Source organism: Mus caroli, unplaced genomic scaffold (assembly GCF_978045245.1).
Source record: "Mus caroli unplaced genomic scaffold, Mus_caroli_1 scaffold_16, whole genome shotgun sequence".
Classification (NCBI taxonomy): domain Eukaryota; kingdom Metazoa; phylum Chordata; class Mammalia; order Rodentia; family Muridae; genus Mus; species Mus caroli.
The window spans coordinates 12,441,977-12,465,047 of NW_028227271.1; the positions used below are offsets into that span (position 1 = coordinate 12,441,977).

General features: G+C 39.5%; 1 protein-coding gene across 1 annotated transcript in view; it reads right to left on the reverse strand.

Annotated features, from left to right (window-relative positions):
- Window positions 1-23,071, reverse strand: part of Lrrk2 (leucine rich repeat kinase 2) — a 142,325-nt gene that overhangs the window by 36,612 nt on the left and 82,642 nt on the right. Inside the window, exons 33-39 of the mRNA XM_021183253.3 lie at window positions 22,238-22,326; window positions 14,532-14,719; window positions 13,529-13,683; window positions 11,887-12,033; window positions 5,999-6,190; window positions 4,128-4,274; window positions 665-765 (exon numbers count right to left, since the gene is read on the reverse strand). Of these exons, the coding sequence (XP_021038912.1) occupies window positions 665-765; window positions 4,128-4,274; window positions 5,999-6,190; window positions 11,887-12,033; window positions 13,529-13,683; window positions 14,532-14,719; window positions 22,238-22,326 (1,019 nt within the window). The remainder of the gene's footprint in view (window positions 1-664; window positions 766-4,127; window positions 4,275-5,998; window positions 6,191-11,886; window positions 12,034-13,528; window positions 13,684-14,531; window positions 14,720-22,237; window positions 22,327-23,071) is intronic.

A 23,071-nucleotide genomic window follows, 5' to 3' on the forward strand; every position in this document is an offset into this window, starting at 1 on the left:
GCTCCATCTGCATCCACACATAATTGTGTCATAGAGAAGCTCTTACATAAATAAAAAAAACACACACACAAATAAAAAATAATGTTTTTTAAAACCCCATGTATTTCCACATCCTGAGCTGATATACATTGGCATCCTTTTACAACCGTTTTCCTCTCATCCTCATCTGTGTTCACTGTCCTTCAGGCAGTGAGCATCTTTCACTCCCAAGCAGGACATCCGTAGGAAGCAGAGCTCCTGTAGCTTTGACCTTCCTTCCTCTAAATCACACCCTGAGCAGCTCACCCTGAGCAGCTCAACGCTCTCCTTAATGACATCTCTGTGTGTGAGGGTCATATGCAGTTGTTCCCTGGATTGACACTGAAAGGGGATTCAATTGTATTCTGGATATGTAGATTCACTCTGAAAGTGTAATTCAGTTGAGGTTTATTCTTTCTAGACCCACATCTTTCTAGATCACTTTTCAGTCACAGGGGGGCAGCGTCCCAGCTCCTTTTGGTGGAGTTTCTGAGCTTCATTCACTCTCCCCCTCCTCCTGTGCTGTTTTCCCGACATCACACTTTAGTTGAAAATTTTACCTTTTGACGGATGTACATAAACTTAAAATTTCCAAGTAAAAGAAGTGTCGCATGACTTAATTTAATGACATCACAGCATTTCTTACTTGTCTTAACAGCCTAAGAGATGTGTGCTTATTAAAAATCTTCACAGCCACCTCCTCTCCTTCGTAGGCAGCTCGATAAACGGATCCAAAACTTCCATCGCCTTTTGAGAAGAAAACAGGAAGCATTTTATCTTCCCAAGCAGAGAAACCGAATCCATCTTAGGAGCTAAGACTGTAGATTGTATACCTGCTGTGTATTTAGAAAACTCTGACGCCTTGTTTATAGAACGAGCCTCTTTGAATGCTTCCCCTCCCTTCCAATCAGCAAGCCACTGTCAAGTTCACCGATGGATCTGGTGTTCAGCCTTCCTATTTCCCTCTATACAGGACCTATGACAACATGCCATCACTCCTCTGTCTCCGTCTCTTCATAGGTGAATGGAGTTGGCACCCTCCTCCAGCAGCGCAAGCCACTGCCTAAATGCTATCCTATATGATTTCCCAAACCTCAAGTCTAGCCCACTGAAAACCATGCTGTTGTTATTATTTTTTGCTTCCAATTTTCAGTCCACTTTCTGTACATCTGTTAAAAATAAAATGAAATGTTTTCACCATCGTTATGAAGTTGTTGTTGTCTTTCTTTTAAATGCTCAGGGAATGAGAGAAGAATAACATGGTAGATCTGTCAACGTTTCAGATGGGTGTAGAAATTTCTGAATCTGTAAAGTCCTTCCCTATTTGAGAATCACTGTTATCAGAATGCGGAGCATAAACTATCTTGCTCTGTGAGTGACCAACAAAAGTATAAGCTGGAAGACTGTTTTGTGTATTTACAATACCTAGGAAGGGAAGAAAATTGAAAGCAAGAAATCCCTTCTGCTCACAGCAAACTAGACACTCCAGTGCCTATTGATGCTGGTTTTCTAGAAGAATAATCCTTTGAGGATGAAATGTGCCCAACTCTTATAACACATAAAAGTCAACAGAAAATATGTCAAAACCAAATTTACAAACTATCTCTATTCATAAATACCAAGGTATATCCCATACTTGCTGGGCTGAGTGGCTTTCCTTGTCAACTTGACATGAACTAGTGTCTAGGAAGAGGAGAGTGCAATTGAGAAGATGTCTGTAGGCAAGTCGGTGGGGTGTTTTCTTGGTTGATAATTGATGTCAGGAAGCCCAGCCTACTGTGGGTGCTCCTAGACTTAGGCATGTGGGTTGTGCTAGATCCCTCTGCAGTTTCTGCTTCAGAAACAATCAGTTTCCAGATTGTTGGCCTGAGTTCCTAATCTGACCTCCCCTTCATGATGGTCTGTATGCTTTAAACAGGAATAAATCTTTTCCATGAGTTTCTTTTAGCCATAGTGCTTATCAAACACTTACTGTGTAGTAGTTAAACTATTTCTTAGGAAGCAAAATTCTTGAAGAGAAATCTCAAATTCATCCCTGTCCTGAAAAAAAGCAAACTGATATACAAAACCCTTGGAGGTAAGAATCAAATAATTGGCCCAAATTATTCTAGTATCAATATGGTTGGGATATCTAATTATAAAGTGGTTTTAGAAAGAAATATTTCTTTTTAAGAAAAAAAATGGGTTCCATCCCAATCCCTGGGATTGAGCAACTTCAAGAGATGTCATGATTGTCATGCATGGGATAGGGAAGAGATAAGACAGTTATCACACGGTAGCAGCAAGGGATTCTGATAAACAGACGACAAGTCAGACTTCAAATGATCCCCAAAAGACAATGATACAAACGCTGACAAGACGCCCGGCTGACAGCTTTCTATAAAGACACGTAGTGTGTACAATCTTTTAGGCACCACGGAAAGGACAAAGGCCACAAAATCACTTTCTGTCTAATTGATGGAATATAAACACAGGGGCTTTAATGTAGCCTTTGGGGATATTCCCAATAAACTGCTCAAAACCTTTACACTTATCTGAAAAACCCTGCAAGCAGGATGAACACTGTAGCCAGCCCTGTCTGGCAGCTTGAGACCCTTCAGAGAAAGGATGCTCTGTGTCTGCTATTTGCCTATACCCAGCAGTTGGCAAGTTGGCAACTTCACAATTACAAGTGTTATTCGTTGCCATAGTTCAAAGACATTCAAACTAAACTGCCCATCACTGTGAACAATAAAGGGTTAAAGAGACTTGGGTGGCATCTTATGTCATAGCACAGAAAATTTGAAAACATAAATACAGGTCATAGGAATATTACTAATACTATATCCTATTTCATTTTCCTCCTATGATGTAATGCCATGATAACCTATCAGATCCTAGGTAATCATTAATGGTAATTAAATTAAATATAAATGATGTATTCACACACAGTAACAAACACACCTCATTTACCATAATCAAATTGTCGGGAAATACTTTAGATCAAATCTACCCAATTTTTTTTGTCTTCCCAATGACTTCCTGGGAGATTTTTGAACTTGAAATCATTACCTACTGTTAGCAGTATCACATTCCATGTTAAAAAAAAATTGCTAACAGACCAAGTTTTAAGTATTCTCAAAACACCAAAAATTATTGTCATAGGAGACCACACATATTTCATCTAGGTCCATTGACTTCCACAATGTATACATATAATATAATGTACTTATTCCATCAATATATAGCCTTTTCGCTTGTCAATTAAATAGTAAAACTTAGCATATCTTTGAATAGAGACAACCAGTATGCCGGGCTCCTCCAGGCACCAAAGGCACTGCAGGAAATGAGCTCTTATTCTGCATGAGCATTCTGCAGACCACTCTCATTCCATGTGCCTTCCACGTCTGTCAGGAAGCAGTGACAAATTGTGAGCTTTGCCAAGTTCCTAATTTTACAAAGCATGGGTCTAAACATCTTTTAAGCTTTTAAGGATAAGTATATAATGATACCATAGCAATGAGCATATTTAGGTAGCAGCTAAAGATGCTGTGTGAATCTGGGATTTTCCTCAGACCCTGCTGAAAAGCCTTTGATTGCATTCATGGGCTCAGTCAATAAACAGAGACTACTCAGCACGCCCAAAACAGAACAACAAAAGGCCACAAGTTGAGTACATGACCAATTTAAAAGCTTCTGATTTTAATCCCTCCATTATATGACTATTGGTGAGAGTTGCATGTTCTCCTAGGAGTTTCACTACAGAGAATGTATTCTTCCTCTGCCTCTTCTCCTTGGGATGGCAGGTGGCTATTTCATATCAATCAGCTGAAGACTTCCCTTCTGCTACCTCATTGTGCATGAGTAGAGCAAGCTTGGAGCCAGATTCCATAAATACCTGTGCTTCCTTCTAGGCCCATCCTCATGGGCTAGTCTACGAGTGTGTATACAAAGCAAATCCAAGACATGCAACATGACAAGATTTTAAACTATATCATCCCAAGTGAAAATTGCTATATCAAGTATATGAACCCAGCATAGGTCAAAAAAGATATGATTATAATGTTTCCGAAGTCAGGAGGAGAATATAGCATCCTGCTTGGTTTTGTTTATATAACAAAGATAGTTACCTAAGAGAAACTCAGGTGCTTCCTCAAATTCAAGCTCATCATTGTTCAGCATGATATTTCTAGGCAGGTCAGCCAAGATCAAGTCCGGAGCAATCTGGGATATTGGAATAGTGAGCCTTGGTTGGTCTGGATTTATTAACAGGTCTCCTAAGAAGTATGTAAAACATTATTTTTAAAAAAATATGTAAGGGTATACAATATTTGTAGTCCTAGCTTAAGAAAACACATCTTGAGAGATTTTTCTACTAGACTTAGATTTTTCTAGAAAAACCTGATAAGCTCATAAAATATTACTATTAATGTAGTTAGAACTTTAAAGACACAGTCCTAGGTTGACTCATTGTGTGGAAGAATTCCAGCTGGACTTAGAGCAGATGGCCTCTAATAAGGAATTAGTCCCCATTTCTGTCCCATCTATGAAGGAGATGCTCTGGAGCCTGAGTTCATGAACTTCAAAGATGAGATTATTTTGGTGTTTTGAAAGAGATGTCCCCAGAGAAGTCCCAGGCACTTGAAGATGTGGTTCCCAGTAGCTGGTGGAGAAGTTGCTAACACCAGCTGTGACCTTACTTGAGGAAGTGTGATGCTAGAGGCAGGATTTGAATTTTCAAAAGCCATGTTCCATTCCCAATGAACACTCTCTGCTGCCTCTTTGCTACTTTAGGTGTGAGCTTTCAGCTCCTGGCTTTAGTTGCTCTGTTGGCTACCTGCTGTCAGTGCCATTGCGCACCTTGAGCCCCTGGAACAGGAGCCCAGAATAGACTCTTTCATCTACAATTTGACTGATCATGGTGTTTTATTACAGCAATAGAAAAACAACCAATAAAGTTATGATACACAGCATCTAGTATTTAGCTTGAAGTCAACCTTTTAAGAAAACAGAACACAAGATCGTATTGACAGAAAATGAACCTTACTGTTCTGAACTGTCGCTATTATTGAATGATGTATCATTCAGTTCAACCATATTGATAAGAATGATTCTTTTTTGGGGAGAGGGAGTGACTTGTAAAGTTTATTTGCCTCCAGGATAGTATTCTCTTACATTAGTCTAATTTTATTTTATTCTATTTTTATTAGATATTTCCTTTATTTACACTTCAAATGTTATCCCTTTTCCTAGTTTCCCCTCCAAAAATCCCCTGTCCCCTTTCCCTTCCCCCTACTCACCAACCCACCCACTCCCACTTCCTGGCCCTGGCATTCCCCTATATTGGGGCATAGAACCTTCACAGGACCAAGGCCTCTCCTCCCATTGATGACCAACTAGGCCATCCTTTGCTACATACTCATGAGTCCCACCAATGTGTTTCCTTTGATTGATGGTTTAGTCTCAGGGAGCTCTTGGGGGTACTGGTTAGTTCATATTGTTGTTCCTCCTATGGGGACTTTCTCTAGCTCCTTCATTGGGGACCCTGTGCTCCATCCAATGGATGACTGTGAGCATCCACTTCTATATTTGTCAGACACCGGCAGAGCCTCACAGGAGACAGCTATATCAAGCTTCTGCCGCAGGCTCTTGTTGGCATCTGCCATAGTGTCTGGGTTTGGTGGCTGTTTATGTGATGGATCCCCAGGTGGGGCAGTCTCTGGATGGTCATTCCTTCAGTCTCTGCTCTGAACTTTGTCTCTATAACTCCTTCCATGGGTATTTTCTACACTCACTGATAAGTGGATATTAGCCCAGAAGCTCTGAATACCCAAGATACAATTTGCAAAACACATGAAACTCAAGAAGAAGGAAGACCAAAGTGTGGATACTTCGATCCTTCTTAGAAGGGGGAACAAAATGGAAAGATGATTCTTATATATTAAAGTCATGTAAATATAGTGTGCCATAAGAAGAATTTGTGAATTGTGTCAGCACCTACCTTCTTCAGCCTTCTTCATCAACTCATCAAGCAAGATCTTCTGATGTTCTTCACCGTCATTAAAACTGTACAATGCCCATTTTTTCAACAGAGTTTCTCCTTCCCCACAAATGTCAATCTCTAGTAACCCAGGAAACCATTCTTCCATGAGTGAGTCAATATGATCCACAACTCGGCCCAGAAGAATACAACCTACATTAGAGAGAGAGGCGGGTGAGGGAGGGAGAGAGAGAGTGGGAGAAAGAGGGAGAGAGAGGGAGAGAGAGGAAGAGAGAAAGAGAAAGAGAGAGGGAAAGGGAGAAAGAGAGGGAAAGAGAGAGGAGAGGAGAGGAGAGGAGAGGAGAGGAGAGGAGAGGAGAGGAGAGGAGAGGAGAGGAGAGGAGAGGAGAGGAGAGGAGAGGAGAGGAGAGGAGAGGAGAGGAGAGGAGAGGAGAGGAGAGGAGAGGAGAGGAGAGGGAGAAAAAGAGGGAGAGAGAGGGAGAGAGAGAAGGAGAGGAGAGAGAGGGAGAGAATACTCTTTCATCTACAATTTGACTGATCATGGTGTTTTATTACAGCAATAGAAAAACAACCAATAAAGTTATGATACACAGCATCTAGTATTTAGCTTGAAGTCAACCTTTTAAGAAAACAGAACACAAGATCGTATTGACAGAAAATGAACCTTACTGTTCTGAACTGTCGCTATTATTAAATGGTGTATCATTCAGTTCAACCAGAGAGAGAAGGAGAGGAGAGAGAGGGAGAGAGAGGGAAAGAGAGAGAGGGAGAGAGAGGAAGGGAGGAGGAGGGAGAGATCCTGGTAAGACAGTGGGTTAGCTGCTACCTCTGTTTTACACAAAGGGAGGGAGAGAACTCCAGGTAAGACAGTGGGTTAGCAGTGGGTTAGCAGTGGGTTAGCAGTGGGTTGTTTTACACAAAGAAGAATGAGAATAAGGAAAAGCAGATTCTACCCAAAATAGGAAAAGAGGAGGAGCTTCCTTAACTTGTAAAAGGGCCCCTGGTGAGACAAGATAGAAATGCAGATGAAACCACGGGACCTGGAGAAGAATCGCCCACCCTGGGATCTGGTTCAGTTCGGATTGTCAAGTTAGAACATGGACGCAGGCTAAAGACAAACACAAACTGGGAAGTTTTGATATCTAATAACTTAGACATCATAGAAGTGTAGTCAGAAGATATCAAAGTGACTATATACTTATAAAGGGGCCAATTCATCAAGGATATGTAACAATTGCAAGTGTGACTGCACCCAAATTGAGGCTCCCAGTTTCACAAAGCAAACACTAATGGGTATAAAGGTATTGCATGGGTCCTGATACAATGATAGTGAGTGACCTCATCAGCCCCCTCTCCTCTTTAGATAGTTCACCCAAACAAAAAGGAAAGGGAAAACAGCAAAGTTAAACTATCACAGCTCATATGCACTGAGCAGTCATCTGGAGAGTTTTTCTTCCAACATATAGTAGTGAGATTTGACTCAGCAGCAATAATTTTTAATAAATATGAAAAAAGGAAAATATTTTCCTGCATCCCATCAGGAAATAATAGCAGGATAAGAGAAAGCAGTCGCAAGTTAAAACCTACTGTGTAAATACACAGAAATAAAATAAAGCACTTGGAATGAACAGTAAAGACTTTGAATAACAGTAGTTATTACAGAGACGAGGAAGGAGACGAAAAATGTCTGACATCAGATGAAAACGAATGTACAACAGCAGAGCGCCTGGTGTACAAGGAGTACGTTGAAGGTAGCTGAGAGGGAGAGCTGCAGTAGTAAGCATTTGCACAAGAAAGCAAGATGTCTCAAATGTCCTCAGGGGGCACTTCAAAGTCTCAGAAAAAAACAAGAACAAGCTAAAAACCTCAGTTCGTTGGCAGCAAGAAATAATAAAATCATAGCTGAAATTTATGAAATGGAGACCAATATGCAGGATCAAATAGTTAGTTCCCTGCACAGAATAAGCAGGGGTGACAAAAAATAAAGATACATAGTGTAAACCCAAGGAAAGGACTCACATTGACAAAGCTGGGCATGGAGGGACCGCTGGAACAAGTGCCAGAGAAAGGAAGAAAGACTAATAAATTTAGAGAGGAAGGGGGAGTGGTGCTAAAGGCAGATGACAGTGAAATGAGAGGATCGGAGGAAATCTTTTGAAACAGACACCCTCAGAACTAGAAAAGAGAACACACGGATGAGTTTCAGAGTCTACCAAAACTGAGTCCAGAGTCTCGTGACAGGTGTCTAAGCAACAAGACGGACCAATAATTCAAAGTATCTCTGCAAAGGAGAGCTAATGAACAGACAGGTTCTGACCAATCCTCCCAAACACTTAACCGAAGCTAACATCTATGCTCCTCACACTGTCACATAAAATAGGGAATTAACACAACCAAAACTCACACTAAAAAGCCAGCCTGGCCTTGATACTTCAAACAAAGGAACAAAACCCCAGGGGGCTGGCATAGAGCTCAGTTGATAGAGTGTTTACCTTGCATGTATAACATGAGGGCCTGGTAATCGCTAACACTATGTCAACAAGGACTGCGTGCTTATAATTCCAGACTCAGGAAAGTAAGAAGTTCAAGACCACCATTCTCAATTACACACAACTTTGAAGTCAACCCGGGCTATACAAGAATCTTAAAGAGAAGGAAAGAAGAAGGAAGGAAGGAAGGAAGGAAGGAAGGAAGGAAGGAAGGAAGGAAGGAAGGAAGGAAGGAAGGAAGGAAGGAAAGGAGTGAGGGAGGGAGGGAGGGAGGGAGGGAGGGAGGGAGGGAGGGAGGGAGGGAGGAAAGAAGGAAGGAAGGAAGAAGGAAGGAAGGAAGGAAGGAAGGAAGGAAGGAAGGAAGGAAGGAAGGAAGGAAGGAAGGAAACTACAGACCAATTTCCCTCATGAACATAGATGCTAAAATGCTTGGAAACTGAATTCAAGATGTATAAAAACCATGTCCTGTAACTAAGCTGGCGTCTTAGCCAGGGATTTAAGAGTGGATCACTACATACAATCCAATAAATGCCAAATGGAAAAATACTTAAGAACATAAATCATATGTAATCATCTCAATAAATACAGAACAGCTTGGCAAGTTTCAAAATTTCTCAGAATAAAAGCCCCGAATAAACTGACACTATATGGGACATGTCTCAGTGTCACAAGTGTGTATTTATGTCAACATGCCAATTTGAGAAAGAGTAAAAACATTTCCTACAAAACTAGGAACAAGATAAGGGTGCCCACTCTTTCCATTTCTATTCAATATACTACTTAAATGCTTAGCTATAATGATTAGAAAACATAAATAAGATAAATATAAGAAAGAAAGAATTTAAAATATCCTATTTGCTCATTATAGGAACATGTGCTTAAAGGACCATAAAGTCGCTGTAAGTTCTCATAACCTCTCATCATTTTCAGAAAATTTGTGGATTCAAAATCAAAAAACCAGTAAATATTCTACACCAATAATAAACTTGATAAGAAAGAATTTAGGGGATGGTTCACTACACAATTGTTTCCGAAATGGAAAAAAAGATTCCTAGGAATAAAATTAACTGAGACTTCCATAATAAAATGTTTGAAACATTATAGAAAGAAATTGAAGAAGAGGAAGGTGAAGATCAGCTAAAAGGAAAAGAAATGAAGAAAGGCGGAACACACACACACACACACACATATATATATATATATATTAAATTCATGTACCTGAAAATGGTAAATGTATCCTACCTCAACAAATTTAAGAAGGACTGGAGAAGACATTAGAAAAAAGATATAAAAAGCTCATTATTGGTCATTACTGTCAATATTATGACAGCTACTGTGACCCAAAGCAGTCTAGTAATTCACTCTAAGTAACATTAAGATTTTCAACTTTTCACAAAACTAGAAAAGAATAATTTGTTTCCTGTACAAAATCCAATTCAAACTGGATCAAAGAACCTAATGTAAGATCTGAAACCCTAAATCTGTCAGAAGAAAGAGAAGGAAACCTCTTCAGGATACAGACAAAGGCAAGGCCATTCTGAAAAGGACTCTAATAGCATAGAAAGTAATATCAAGCATTGACAAGCAGGGCCATATAAAATATTAAAAGCTTTTTCAAATTGAATAAAAACAGACAGGCAATGTAAGAAACAGCCTACTAATCATAAAAATCCTCTTAATCCATTCAGTAAATGGATTAATAAACAGAGTACACCGTTCTCAAAAGAAGAAACAGAAATGGCCAGGAAAGGTATAAAAATTTGTTCAACATCTAACTGAAGTTCCTTTGAGGGACTCCATCTTATCCCAGTGGAGATGAACCAGAAACACAGATGACACAACAGTGCTGTCAAGATGTGGGACGGAGGAGCCTCCATCCTTGCTGGTGAGAATGCAAACTGGGGCAGCCACGTTGGAAATCAGCATGGGGCTTCCACAAAATGACTAGAAATAGAACTATTGACCAATCACATGGCAGCTGTGAAGCTGCCTGACGTCATCATAGCCGCTGTCAACACTCCTGCACAGAACATCTACTGCTGCACTGTGCATGGTGGCTAAGATAGGAATCTAGCCCAAGTGTCTACTAGGAAACAAATAGAGAAAATGTGACATGTATTAACACACACATACACACACACAAATATACATGCATACATACATACAAACACAAGAGACAGACACACACACAAATATACATGCATGCATGCATACATACATACATACACATACACAGACAGACACACACATATATACAAGCATAAATACATATATACATACATACACACAGAGACAGGCACATATATATACATGCATACATACATACATACATACACAAACGGACACACACATATACATACATACATACATACACAGAGACAGACACACACATATACATACATATATATACATATACATACATATTAGAGTTTTATTCAGCCTTAAGAAAAGTAAAATTCTCTCATTTGCTGGGAAACAGAGAGTACTAAGATATGCTAAGCCAGATAGACTACATTCAGAAAGACAAATACCTTCAGTATATCCTTTAGAGAAAATGCATGGATGTAGATGGGGCCACATGGAAAGAAGAGGTTCAAAGGAAGGGAAAAGGAAACAGGACAGAGTGGCATGGTGGGTGTAAAACAGAGCAACAAAACCCCACAGAGTTTCTCTCTTTTACATACATGCATACATACATAGGTATGTGTATACACACACACACACACAAAGACATACATACCTGCACATGTGTGTTTTGAGAGCAGAAGGGAACTCTTGAAGAAGGCAGCAATGATGGGCAGAAGAGACACAGATGAGGATGGTAGGGGAGGAAGACATATGTGTGCGAAAATGTCAAGATGAAACCCATGACTTTTTCTACAGAGGACCCCATCTCTCTTAACTCCACTTCAGGGAGATTCAATGCCCTCTTCTGGCCTCCGCAGGCACCAGGCTGGTAAGTGGTGCTCAGCCATACATACAGGCAAAACACCCATACAAATAAAATTTTAAAATTATCCAGGTGTAGTTTCCACCTTTTGTCCCAGCACTGAAAAGACAGAGACAGGTGGATCTATCTCTGTGAGTTCAAGGCCAGCCTGGTTTATATAGCAAGTTCTGGACCAGCCAGATAAAGACCCACCACTGCCCAAAATTCTTTAATGTAATCACTGAAAAACTTTCAAAATAAGACAAAGAGCAAAGGTGTTCGCTAGCCTTACAACTGTCACAAAACTGGAGAAGAAACACTGGAAATTTACTGGATTCGGGGAGGTAGATTGGTTTTGAATTCCTGGACTCTGTGTCTTCCTACAGCCTCCTAAGTAGCTGAGATCTCCATGTCTGTGGGTCATGGGGAGTCGGGGGGGGGGGACGACAACATATAATTAATTTCCTCACCTTTTCTACAGGATGGAACCGTGATTTTCAAGAAACTCTCAGGGCGATTGTCTAAGACTTCAGAGCCTACCAGACAGTATGCTTCTGGAGACCAATTCAAGTAGATGCCTTGCCGCCAATACATCCTGTTTGGGCGTAGTGCTCTCTCTGAAAGTTTAAATAGATCCATATGCATCCACTGATTACTAACTGCTTCATTAACTAAAGGGGGAAAAACTGCCACTTATACATTAAGTAAAAATAATATATATTTGTTTTGAGATGAGCATGCATTAACTTAATTATGAGACCTTCTTCAAATGGATACAAAATATTTCCTTAATATTTCAATTGTACAAGTTAATTACTTTGTATACTACCTGATATACAGTATAAACTCATGATACGCAGTTTGACATGGTTAATATATAAATAATCATAAGTAAGTTTTTAGTCTTTTTTTAAAAAAATCAATTCTCCTATTAACACCATTCTTGAACTTTGAAGTGCATTTTAGCTACCTTTTATATTCATTGATACCAAGAAAGACAAGCTATTTTTCAAAAACCAGTAACACTTGTGTCATCTTTTGTCCAACACCCCTCCCAAATATTTCCCTGTAGTGTTATAATGTTTCTTACTTTGGAAAGAAAGCTTACCATATACACATAATTTTATCCTTTCTCTAAAGTCCCTGAGAGATGAGCAGGAGAGGGATCAGAGTTCTTCTCTTAAAAGGCCAAGGCCTGTTATATTTGCTGAGGAAATATAACATTTCCTCAGTTATACATTGGTTATTTTCATATTATTCTTTGTTGTACATGTGTATGTATATGTGTGTGTCGGAGAGTGTATGTGTAAGAGAGTTTGTATGTATTTGTACACATGTGTAAGTATGTGTACTTGTGTGTATATGTGTGAGTATGTGTACATGCACGTATGTGTGAATACATGTGTGTACATGCATGTAAGTGTATGAGTGTGTGTATGTGTGTGTATATTGAGTGTGTATGCATTTATGTATGTGTGTGAGTGTGCATGTGTGTGTGTTCATGTATGAGTGGTATATACTTATGTGTATGTATATGAATGTGTGTACATGTGTATATGTGTATACGTGTGTGTGTATGTGAGTGTGTGTACATTTATGTATGTGTGTGAGTATGTATGAGTGTGTACATGTATGAGCAGTATATACTTATGTATATGTATATGAATGTGTATACTTGTGTGTATGTGTGTGTACATGTATGTATATGTATGAGTGGCATGTACTTATGTGTATGTATGTGAGTGTATGTACTTGTGTGTAGGTGTGTGAGTATATGTACATATGGGTATATGTGTATGTTTGTGTGTATACATGTGTGACTGTGTAAGATACTGTGTGTGTTGAATGCTTAAACCAATGGCTCCCACTAAACACCACCCTTTAAAGTGATTGCTTCCTGTTTCCCAAGTCTTGGGAAGTATAACTTCACAGCTGATGCAAACATATCTAATGTAAGAACTAAGACCTTTTCTTCCAGAAAACTGCAGAGGTGGGTGCATGCTCATGTGTTGCTCACGCTTGTCTTCCAAACAGGCTAACTCTGGGAAATGCCATGCTCCTCTTAACATTTCTTTCAAGGTTGTCCCACTAGTAGCTTTAGGAAGTACATACCTCGGCCAGAAAGCATGAAGGGTGAGATTTCAAGTAATCGGTTAATCAATCTTGACCAAAATCCCATGGGAAAGTATGGCATTTCGTACAGCCGGATGATGATCTCGGAGTTCTCACAGTGGGGGAGCTCTATCACTGGCCTGTGGTCAGACAAGCTGCAAAGGACAGGTCCTGTCAGAAACCCACGAAGGTGGCCTGAGCATGGCGGCCTCAGCATGGTACCTGGTGGCCCGAGCTTTTTACTGCCTCAATCCCAAGGAAATAACTACTCCAGACAATGGCATTTCAAAAAATAGTAATCTCTTGGCATATGACCTTCTACATCAAGAATTTGGAGGTCACTTCATCAACTCAAATATATGCACAGATGGAGTAGATGGATTAAAAAAATTCAGCAATGTGCACTAATACATTAAGACAATTAGTGCAAAGGCAGATATTAAGATTATGGAAAACTTGAATAAATATGTGTCCTAGAAACAACTACATATCTACACTTGGAATTGGCTGTATCCATTAAGTTAATTTGAACTATCGGCGCTTTAGAGCATTTCCCATTTACTTCCAAGGCAATATGAGAATTCTCTACAAAGTTAGAATATACTCCTCCCCCATGATGCCCTGTTCATTTAAACTCTCTTGGAAACTCACTTTCTCCCTTAAACTTCCATTATACAATATAACTGCTAAATTGCCAAGTAAAGATGGATGCACATGTGCACAATACTTCTTTACTATTAATCTTCACCAAAAATAATGTACATGTTAAGCCAAATAGCCACTATATGCATGAAATCATTTATCTTTTTAAATATTAATCAACTGCAACTTATCTTTCAAAATATATGTCATGCATTGCCAAAAAGCTTACCAAAGCTGAAAGTAAAACATTAGTGTATCTATTACAGAAAAAAAACAAAACAAAACAACAACAACGCTACTTTGTCAACCAAAATAATGTAATCTGGTGAACTTCTATTGGATTTTTTAAGGTCTGTCTTACCTGCTTGGAACCAGAAGATATTCTTCCCCTATTGGCAATGCGATCTGAAATTTTTCTAATAGTTTAAAGTATTGCATCATGTAGTTCTTCGGGAATCGCTTTTTCTTTGAAAGGAACTTTTCCACATCTCTCCGGGAAATGATGCCCTTGGGATGTTTCAGACAGCCGTCCACCTTCACTGTCAAGATCTGAAAGATTCCAACTCACGATCACTGTCTAGTTAGAACAGACAGGCAAGATCAAATTTCTGCCGCAGCCAGATAGCCTGGGATCCCACTGGGATATCGAGTTTAGAAGCATTTGGAGAACTAAGGAGAATTCAGATCCCAATCCCAGCACTCATTCTATAGTCTCATCACAGGCATATTCCTATACATTCCTAGAAATTATTGTCTAAATAGTCACCTGACAGGTCGGCCATATAGATTGACATTTCCTTGACAGGAGTCAACTTCTATCAATGGAAGAGAGGTAGTATGACAACTCCTGGTTACAGGCTTCCACCGACCGAACATGAGTTAGTAAATCAGAAGAGAAGCAGGAGAATCTGCCTTCTAACATAACACCTGGGAGAATTCAACACCACTGAAGCACTGGATATTACTGTGCCAGTTAAGAATACAAAGGTGGCTCCAAAGGACCTAAGTCCAAATACAGGCTCTACCACTGGCTGTAGAATCTTAGAAAAGGTAGTTACTGTATTTGTTGTTGTTGTAGTTGTTGTTGTTGCAGTGAACACACACATATTTTGTTAACAACTTTAAATATCAGTGGCTTCAATTCTCCAATCAAAAGATACAGGCTGACTGAATGGGTCAAGAAACAACATCCACCTATCTGTTGCTAGAGATAGGCACTGCCTTAGAATCAAAGAATGGACAAACATACTCTGGTCAAATGGGACCAAGACACAATCAAGCATTGTCATCTTAATATCGGACAAAATGGACAGCAAACTGCAACCAATCAGAAGAGATGAAGAGAAACATTTCATTCTAATCAAGGAAATAGCTAGCCAAGAAGACATTACTGCTCTAAACATGTATACATAAAACTCTGGTGCATCAAATTGCATTCATTTTTAAAAATTGGTTTAAAGACACATATTAATATCAGTACAATCATAGTAGGTGAGTTCTCCAACAGACAGGTCATCTTCACAGAAAATAAACAGAAAAACACCAGAAGTAATAGACACCATAAAACAAATGGTCTTAACCTAAGTCTACAGAATATCCCACCCAAACACAAGAGAATAAACATTTTATTAGCTGCACACAGAAGCATTTCTAAAATAGGTGACATTCTGGGACACAAAACAAATATTTACAATGTTAAAAAAATTGAAATAATTTCTGGTATCTTATCATAATTCTAGAAAACTCAAAATTGACAGCAAACACATCTCTAGTAACTACACAGACTCATGAAAATTAGATAACTCATCACTGGGGCTGTCGAGATGGCTCAATGGTTAAGAGCACTGACTGTTCTTCCAGAGGTCCTGAGTTCAATTCCCAGCAACCACATGGTGGCTCACAACCATCTGTAATGGAATCTGATGCCCTCATTTGGTGTGTCTGAAGACAGCTACACTGTACATAAAATAAATAAATAAATCTTAAATAAATGATAACCCATCACTGAAAGACAAATGGATCAAAGAAGAAAACAAAAATTAAGAATTTTTCAAACTAAATGAAGATTAAAAACTAATACGACAACACCTATTAGACACATTGTGAGTAGTCTTACAAAGAAAATTTAGAGTTATAAGTAGTTCATTTAAAAAAATCAGAAAGTACACAAATGACTTAATGGTATAACTCAAAACCTTTGAAAAATAAGAACAAACCAAATTCAAACCCAGTCGACATTATTAAATAATGAAAATCAAAGAAGAAATAAATAAAATAGAAAAAAAGAAAAAAACATACAAAGAACCAACTAATCTAAGAATTTGCTCTTGAGAAGAAAAATAAGATTGACAGATTCTTGGCCCAACTGATCAAAAGAAAGAAAAAGAGGACCCAAATAAAAAGAATCAAAAATGAACTAGAAAACATTACAACAGTTGCCAAAGAAATTCAGAATATTGTAAGGGAATAGTTTCAAAACCTGTACTCCACTGATCTGGGAAACTTAAAAAGAAGTGGTTAAGTTTCTACATTACCACCAAAATTAAACCAAGAAGAATTCAGCTACCTAAACAGATCCATAACAAATGGGGAGACTAAAAACTAATAAAACCTTCCAATTAAAAAAAAAATGTCTGGGGCCACATGTATTCACAGCAGAATTCTACCAGACTTTCAAAGGTCTACAGACAGTCCTTTTTAAACTCTAATACATACATACATACATACATACATACATACATACATACATACATAAAAATAGAACAAGAAGAAGGAGAAAATAGCCTTCCTGAACCCCCTCTACAAAGCCAGCATCACTGTAATACCAAACAAAGAGAAAACCATAGGCCATTATCCTGATACACGTGGACTCGAGAATGCTCAAAAATACTTGCAAGCCTTGAGAAGCCCTTCCTTTGAATTGTTGGTCTGTCTTCTCCAAGAGACTCATAAACATTATAGACTACTGCGGTTGTCCTTGGTTGCCCCAGAGAAGCAGAAGATAAGTTGTTGTTATTGAAAACACCATGTTCTACAGAGGCAAGGTCCAGAGACCGCTGACCTTGAACTGACTTGAAAGCCTTCTCACCGAGGACTGGTTTTCATGGTTCCAGAACACACTGTGCAATCTTCCAAAGGAGGGACGCAAGCAACAGTCCTATCCAGCTACGATGCCTGTGAACTATAACAAGGTGATGTAGCACAGTAATCTAAGAGGGGAAGAAGTAGCACACACGGTGGTGGTAACCAATGGCTCTCTAATCAGACTTCTGATCTCTTCAACAAGATGGAAACAATGCCTGGCACTGCAAACCTATCCAGCTACTCAGGGCGGGTGAACTCATATTTCTTAAAGGAGAACCTACAACCACCACTGTACTAAACCAGCATCATTTCTAACTACATTCTAAACCTTTGTCCTTACACCCACAGGAAGTATAATCCTCACCCCTCATCAAGGAAATTCTTCACAACAGATGGAAACCATTACAGAAAACCATAACCTACAGACAGGCAGATTTGTGAAGCCCCGTGCGGTAGGGGACCCTGCCACCAGACAGAACTGGTGAGGTAGCGGTAAGTTCAGAACCCCAATAAAACTCATAACTAAGAACAGCAGAAGTTTGAACTAGCTCCTGACCAGATGCCTGTCCCGGAGCACGGGACCAGGACACCCCATTAAGAGGGCTGTAACAACTTGTCATGTAGCATAGAGCTTAGAGTTCTCCATGCTAATGAGGTTTCTAGGGTCCCTGAGTGCAGCTAACGAATATCCCTTCCTAGACAGGCCTCTTCCTTTTGCCTCCCCGAGTGGTGTGTGTGGTGTTCCCACACGACACCCCAAAGGCCAGGCAAAAAAACCACTCAGAGCCCCAAAGCCCAGTCTCCATGGATACATTAAAAAACAAACTCTCCCAATGAAGTCTCTTGGAACATTACAGAAGAGAGGGTGGGAAGATGGCAAAAGACAAAGGCTCATGGGAGTTTCCGATGAGACTGTGTCTTCTAGGCACATCAGAACTTTCTCTGTAACTTCTCACCAGCATGGCTGCCCAAGCATTAGCTTAACAAGGAGGACACCAATAGACATGGTGATGTGGGTAGAGCAGAGCCCAGGAGGCCTCCATCCTGCACAGAGAACTACAGGCACCTAAGGGATGCTGAGAGTGGGAGAGACAGGCTTAGCAAGGGAAGAGCTCACTAACTAGTTACCCAGTATCAAAAGTTCAGCAACATACACACAAGTAACGTTGCGCAGACAGAGCAAAGTTTATTTAGAAATGTGTGTGTATGCATTATACATGCATGCGTGCAGCTATATTTTTTTTAAAGATCATGGATTTGGGAGAGGGTAAGGAGGGGTATATGAAAGGGTTTGGAGGGGCTACAGGGACTGAGGAAATTGTATAATTATATCAAAATTTCAAAAGTAGAAGTAATTAAAAAAGGAAATAGTAGAAATAAACACTTAGCATTTTCAGTTTCCAATTTATCTTAATATTATCTCAATTTTATCGCCTTTAAAGGGCCTATAATTTCTTTTATCTACCAACTCAGATGCTTAAATTATAGCCCTTCTCAAACAAATAATAGGCGATATCTCTGACATATTTTACCAAGAATAACTCACCTCTCTACCTGATTGGTCACATAGGTCTCTTTAATAGCTCTTTATTGCATAGCTGAATGAGTTTTGCAAACATATCCCTTGGGGCACAGCATGCGTGTTCATTAGACCTTCTTCTCCACTGACCACAATGATGTGAAGTCATTCCTTGCGGGGGGGAATTGGTCTGGTGCTGCTATGTATTCAAATGCTAAATACTGGAGCCCATTATCTGATTGCCCCTAGGAGGAGATCCTTCAGGACAGCAGCTTTTGTGGTGTAAACTGTGCCCCCCCCCTCCCAAGTTATTCATGATTGGTTAATAAAGATGCCTCCACCTTGACTGGGCAGAAGAGAGGGAAGCAGAGGGAAGGTTCCTGGGCTTGGGGGTCTCAGAAGGGATCATGAAAGAGCAGGGAGGATAGGGGAGGGACCCTTATGGTGTAGCATGGGTCATGAGTGCATAGCCATGAGGCTGGCCTGCTGGAACTGGAGCAGTCAAATGGAACAGATGCACGTGTTCATGGGGATTATGTCAGGGACATAGACAAAATAGCACAGAGGGCTGATCTCTGCCCAGCTTTAGTGCTTTCAGGCTTATTTTAAACCTATGGGTTTCTGTGTCTTTTTATATGGGAACTAAATGGTCTGCTAGATATTTGAAGACAACAAGGGGGCGTAACAACCCCCCACCCAGAATAATAATTACACCAATTCCTACCCTGCCTCAGGGACTCGTGGAGGTGAATACCCCTATATATTTTTGCAGATGAGTATCAGACAAACTTGCTCTTATTTTTACATGCTATTCATGGTGTTATTCCCTTTATTTCAATGTATCAATACAAACAAAAGTGATAACTGCTGCTCCATTGGTAACAAGAAACTTAAATTATCATTTTACTGAAATTTTAAATCTTCCAAAATCCATATTTGGCTTGCTTTCTTTCATACCTTTTAGATTGTCTTGAAGTTATTTTTAAATTTAAAAAAATGTATGCCTTAAATTATCAAACAGGTCAAATCAGTATTAGATATAAGGCTATCATTTATCTTTTGCTTACATTAAATTGGGGAAACAACATGAAAGAAAAGTATCTTTGAATTGTTTAAAGTCTTGATTTCATTTTTTCATTTAAAAACCAGGCACCATGACTCACACCTACAGTCCCAGCACTTGGAAAGCTAAGGCATGGCTATTGCTGTGAGTTCAAATCCAGGCTACCAGTGAGTTCTAGACCGACCTGAGCTACATAATTAGTTCTCTAGGCTAGCCTGCACTACAGAGTGAGACCCTATCTCCCTGATCCCAAATTCAGTTAAACTGGCATCCTAGAACTATACTTAAGCTAATAAAAATTCCCTGGCGTTTCACAGTAATGATTCCACAGAATCTTCAGACACTTTTCTGTGGTCATGGTAAGAGCCTACTTTGGTTTGGTTTGGGTTTGCATTTGGTTTGGGTGAGTTGTGTCTGCTGAAACGGAGCTTTTTTTTTACTTTTTGTCATGGGGTGTTTTGTTTGTTTGTTTTTGGCTTTTGCTTTTACTGTTGATTAAAAGGAAAACTTATGTGAACCCATTCCTTCCTCTGTAAGACAAGCCTACCTTCTAATAACATAATATATGTGTGTTAAGTAAATAGAAAGTTATCAGTTTGGGGGTGACATTATCCTTCTCTAATTTATATAGAGTTTCTGTCTGCCATGGTGCTGGACTTACAAAGCAAAACTCACAGGGTGAATGGGACATTCTCCTGGATAATGCATTCACCCACATATACTTTCTATTTGACTCCATATTTGACATGTTTCCTTTCATACCTCTTGAATTATTTTGGAATTATTTTTAAATTCCAAAAAAAAAAGAAAGAGAGAGAGAGAGAGAGAGAGAGAGAGAGAGAGAGAGAGAGAGAAAGGAAGAAAGGAAGAAAGAAAGAAAGAAAGAAAGAAAGAAAGAAAGAAAGAAAGAAAGAAAAAAGAAAGAGAGAGAGAGAAAGAAAGAGAAAGAAAATTGTATGCCTTAAATTACAGGTCAAATCAGTGCTAGATATAAGGCTACCATTTATCTCTCACTTACTTTAAGTTAGGGAAACAACATGAAAGAAAATATAATTGTCCTTTTTAAAGAGAAGACACAAAAGTTTAAAACAAGAGAAAACTGATCATGCATAGAAGAGATGTGCTCAATCCAGAGACTGTGCCCCTAAGACAGGGCACCATCATACACAGTCAACTCATGCCATCTGCTGCACTTGGACAGAAATGTGGAAACCAATTTAAGTATATCAACCATTAGAACAGACACATTGCAATAAATGCCAATTACACTGACGTTGAAATGTTCTCTCCGGGTATAGGATTTAGCCTCAACTGAGTTCCCTCTTCAAAATCACTTCCCTTTTATCTTTAAATAGATTTAAGCAGTACTATTCAAGATTGCTTAAAGAAATTCAATTAGCATTGTGGTTTAAATGGGAGAGACATAGCCAATATGAAAAGAGATAATCATGTTAGAGACTTGGGGAGCCATGTGTAAAGCTGCAAATTATGTTCATAAATGAAATAATTGCCGATGAATGTAAGAGCTAGAGGCCTCGTCCCTGAATTCTTCTGAACTATGGATGAGTGAAACACAGTGGTCCTTAGCTGTGGTGGCCCTGTATGACCCTACACTATCTTGAAATGTCCAGACAGAATTTTACTTGCCAAAGCTGAGATGGTACAGCTATAGTCTAGAAAGTAGGTTGACAATATGATGCTATCAACCCTACGGGAAAGATCCACTACAATTTTTTTTTTTTTGGTATTTGTTCTACATAAACTCATTGCTAATGTACTATTATTGGGAGGAAAAGTTATTTTCTGTGTTAAACATGAACAGAAAACAAGATAATCACCAACATAGCTTTCAAAAGTATAAATAGCTGGAGCCCAAAAAAGTATCTTCTATAGTCTTTAAATTATTTTGTTTTGTATTGATCACAGGGATGCATGTGTTCCAGGCTGATCAGGAACTCTACATAGCTGAAAATGACCTAGAACGTCTGTCTGTCCTTCTGCCTTCAGCCTCCAACTACTGACTACCGAGCACACACTACCATGCCTGGCTTTCCTGCCTTAAATAGATTTCATAGCCTCATTTGCCCAGTTCATTCATAACATATTTACATTAAAGATTTCATAATGTTTTTGTTCATTTAATGAAGCCAGCAACCTAACTTACCACTGAGGTTTAGATATTTGCCCATGACTTGAAAACAAAGGCTTGTGAACTTTCAGATCCATGTCCGTTCCAGGAAGCTCTCCCAGCAGTCTTCCCTGTCAAGTGGTCTATAGTTCTTTATATTCACAGTAGTCCCAGCCTTCTCTGATCAAAACCACAAAAATGCTAAATTCTCTGGGAACCCCCTACTCTACTCTTCAGCTGTTGCCTCAGGTCCCCCAAAGATAAAACACCAACCTGTGCCATGACTTTACAAAGCCACTTGGGTTCCACAAAGTACAGGTCACTTAGCTGCAAGGCAGGGTCTTGAAAATGCAGAAGAACTCCTGCAGTGGAGAGTCATCAAGCAGTGAGAAGTGGGATGTGGAATAATACAAAGCCCCAGAGACTCCATTGTAGCTGGTTACACTGAGGATCTCACAGAGAAGGACCCTGGAGACCCTGACCTGGCTGTCCTCAGCTCCCAAGCCCCAACAGCATAGAGGGAAGTATTTCCAAGCTATACCACTTGTTCATATCTTTGTCCATATTATTTCATAAGTATATTTGAAATACCAGCCTGCATTGAAAAGTATACATTAATAAATGCAAATTCACAATATTCTCTTGAACCTTCTACGTGCATAGTATGGATATTTTAATTTGCGTATAGATAAGAACCGATACATATCTCGCCATATCTGATTTAAGGATCATGAAGAAAGGGACTCCTGAAGGTATTTTCCATTCAACAGAATACATGGATCCAAACAGTTTCCTAGCCGTTTACTCTGGGACTACAATCAACTGATAGGTTTCACAGGCATTAGACATGGCATGGGGGTGCAGTGTGCTGAGATGGTTTCACTGTGATCAAAGACTAAGCAACAGAGAGAGCTTACACTACACTTCCTGCTGCCTAGAGTGATCCCAGGGCACCACACCAGTGATAACGCTTATATAAAAGCAACTTTCACGCAAACAAGAGTTAATGTGAAAGGACATCGTTACATTGTTGCATTGTGAGTCGGGTGCCTCATCATAGCAAATCTGGGTCCCAGAACCCATATGTCTTCCTTCATTCGCACACAA